The 2,962-nt window shown below is 38.8% G+C and overlaps 1 protein-coding gene across 1 annotated transcript; it reads left to right on the top strand.

Moving 5' to 3' along the window:
- Positions 1-298: 298 nt before the first annotated feature.
- On the top strand, positions 299-1,234 carry LOC117720954 (putative vomeronasal receptor-like protein 4). The gene has a single exon (XM_034519661.1). It carries the CDS (start codon positions 299-301, stop codon positions 1,232-1,234), a length of 936 nt encoding a protein of 311 aa, XP_034375552.1.
- The last annotated feature ends 1,728 nt before the right edge of the window (positions 1,235-2,962 follow it).

Genomic DNA, 2,962 nt, shown 5'->3' with positions numbered 1-2,962 from the left:
AAGACATTACAATCAGGTGCATCAGACAAAGTTTATATTATATGCAGATATGTATGTGCATGAATTTATTATCTATAAGATTCTATATATACAGGAGACATATGGAATGGATATAGAAATGCAGTCTAAGATATATACTTTGGAACATCAAAAGTAAAAAAGACAGTTTAATGAAAAATTAATATAGAAAATAAAAGAATAAAATAAATATACTGTCCAGTGAATCACTAGTGTCATGTGTTCTCTTTTTTCTTTTTCTTTTCAGAAATAGGAAGTATGTTTCCACCACGCTCTTAAGATGGATTCACTTTCCTCTCTGTCTGCAATAGAAAATATCCTTTATTTTCAAGCTGGATTTGGAGTCCTAGCCAATATGTTTCTTCTCGTTTTCTATGTTTTCATAATCCTAGGACATAGACCTAAGCCCATGGATGTGATCTCCTGTCAACTGACCTTTGTTCACATTATGATGTTCCTTACTGGAGAGAATTTTTGGCTTGCAGACATATTTGAGTCACTGAACATTGAGAATGACTTCAAATGTAAGGCAACTTTTTATACAAAGAGAGTGATGAGAGGACTCTCTATCTGCATCACCTGCCTCCTAAGTGTGTTCCAAGCTGTCATGATAAGTCACAGGAACTCTTTTTTGGCAAAATTTAAACATAAGCTAAAAAAGTACATGATCAATGCTTTATTTTATATTTGGTCCTTCAATTTGTCCTTCAGTAGTAACCTGATCTTCTATGTCAGTGGTTTTAACAACATGAGTCAGAACAACCAGTTGAAGGTCACTAAATCCTGCTCACTCCTCCCCATGAATTACATCATCAGGGGCTTAATTTTAACAATGACAACCTCCAGGGATATGTTTCTTGTAGGAGTCATGCTGACTACAAATGCATACATGGTGATTATCCTGCACAGACATCAGAGGCAATGCAAGCATCTTCATAGCATGAGCCACCTGAGAGCATCTCCTGAGAAAAGGGCAACCCAGACCATCTTGCTGTTGGTAGTTTTCTTTGTGGTCATGTACTGGGTGGACTTCATCATCTCATCCATGTCAGTCCTGTTATGGATGTATGACCCAGTCATCATGATTGTTCAGAAGTTTGTGGTGAATGCTTATCCCACAATTATTCCTTTGGTACAAATGAGTTCAGATAAGAGAATAATCAATGTGGTGAAAACTGGTATTCTTAGTGCTACTAGATTTTTTTTTAAAACATGATTTTTTTCTTTAAAAAAACTGTTCATTCTATTTATATGTACAGTTTTTACTAGCATGTATGCATAACTGCATTCCTGTTGCTCACAGACATCAGAAGAGGACATGCATTCCCCGTAAACTGTTGTTTCAGGTGGCTATATGTCCTAAACTGATATAGTCCCATTAATTACATTTTTTAAAAATTTTATTTATTTATTTATTTATTTATATCCCAAATGGTGTGCAATCTTCCAGTTTCTCCTTCACAGAGCCTGTATCCCACACCTCTATTATTTTTATCTGAGATTGTGGGGGGTCCTAGGTCTCCTTCTACCTTGCCACATCAAGTCACTGCAGGCTTAGGAGCATTCTCCCCCACTGAGGCAGCCTATGTGCCAGGAACCTGGGTCCATTTCACTTATGCTTTTTTGTTGGTGGGTTACTCTTTGAGAGCTGCCAAGTATCCAGGGTAGTTGACTCTCTTTGTCTTCTTGTGGAGTTCTTATCCCCTTATATTCCATCAATCCTTCCTCCAACTCTGCCATAAACCTCCATTGTCAGTTAAATGTTTAGCTGTGGTATTTGCATCTATTTCTGTCATCAGCTAGGTGAAACCTGTCAGAGAACAGTTATACTAGATTCTGTCTGCAAAGATAGAAGATTGTCATTAATTGTTTCAGGGGTTTGTCTGTATTTTTAATATTTTAAACTACAGATTCAGTTTCAGTATCAGCTACATAAATTTAAAAAACACAACAACTTTTTATGGTTCTAATAAATATAGAGTTGTCTTCTTGTGTTCAGTGTTTTTGCTCTTACTACACTAGAGCTATCGAATACTCAAGTTATTTTAACTAGATTATATCACAAAATTTTTTCATATGTATCAGTGGTCATCATATTTAAGCTACTAGGAAATCAGGCTTCACGAAAATATATTTTATCTGTTGGCTTAAATTTTCTGTTTTGCGGTCAAATTATTGTACTTTTATGCCAAAATAAGAGTTTTTCTAGCTAATCTCAATTTTTCTGTCATATAACTTTTCTTGTGTGAAATATTTATTTATTTATTTATTATTTACATCAGAAATGCTGCCTCTTCTCTGTCCTCTGCTTACAGAGTCCCTTAATTCATCCCCCTTTCTCTTTGCCTCAAAGAAAGTGGACTCCCCTGGGTATCTTCCAGATTCTTTTGTATCAAGTTTCTGCACAGGCTGGCCAAGGCAGCTCTCTGCTACATATGTGCCAACAGCCTTCCTCCATCCCATGAATGCTCTTTGGTTGGCTCAGTCCCTGAGAGCCCCCAGGGGCCCAGGTTTGTTGACACTGCTGGTCTTCCTATGGTACTCCCATCCTCTTCAGGGCTTTCACTCTTACCCCAACCCCAACACTTCCATAAGGGTCCCTGGTGTCTATCCATAGTTTGGCTTTGAATATCTGCATCTGTTTTCATTTACTACTGGTTAAAGCCTCTGCCGGGAGCCAACCCCCTCGCCCCCGGCTTGGGGGTGAGAGAAGGGGGAAGAGAGAGATGCAGCTGCTTCTTCTTTCTTCTCCTCCTCCCACCGCCTGGTTCTTCTCCGAGGCAGCCCCTATGCTACTGTAGCTGACCTGCAGTCAGCATCCTGGCCCTAAGACCAGCAAGGTGTTAAGTAAATAGCCCTGTGCTATCCTAAAAACTTCTTCTGAGGGTAATGGGACTGCAGGCTAGGTGATTAACACCTGTAGCCTAACAGCAGAGGATTAGGC

Source organism: Arvicanthis niloticus, chromosome 15 (genome assembly GCF_011762505.2).
Source record: "Arvicanthis niloticus isolate mArvNil1 chromosome 15, mArvNil1.pat.X, whole genome shotgun sequence".
NCBI classification, from domain to species: domain Eukaryota; kingdom Metazoa; phylum Chordata; class Mammalia; order Rodentia; family Muridae; genus Arvicanthis; species Arvicanthis niloticus.
The sequence above is the reverse complement of the archived record's forward strand: the minus strand, read 5'-3'. Positions and strand labels throughout refer to the sequence as shown.

Excerpts from the sequence above, each read along its gene's own strand:
- LOC117720954 (XM_034519661.1), top strand. The coding sequence starts at position 299 with ATGGATTCACTTTCCTCTCTGTCTGCAATAGAAAATATCCTTTATTTT.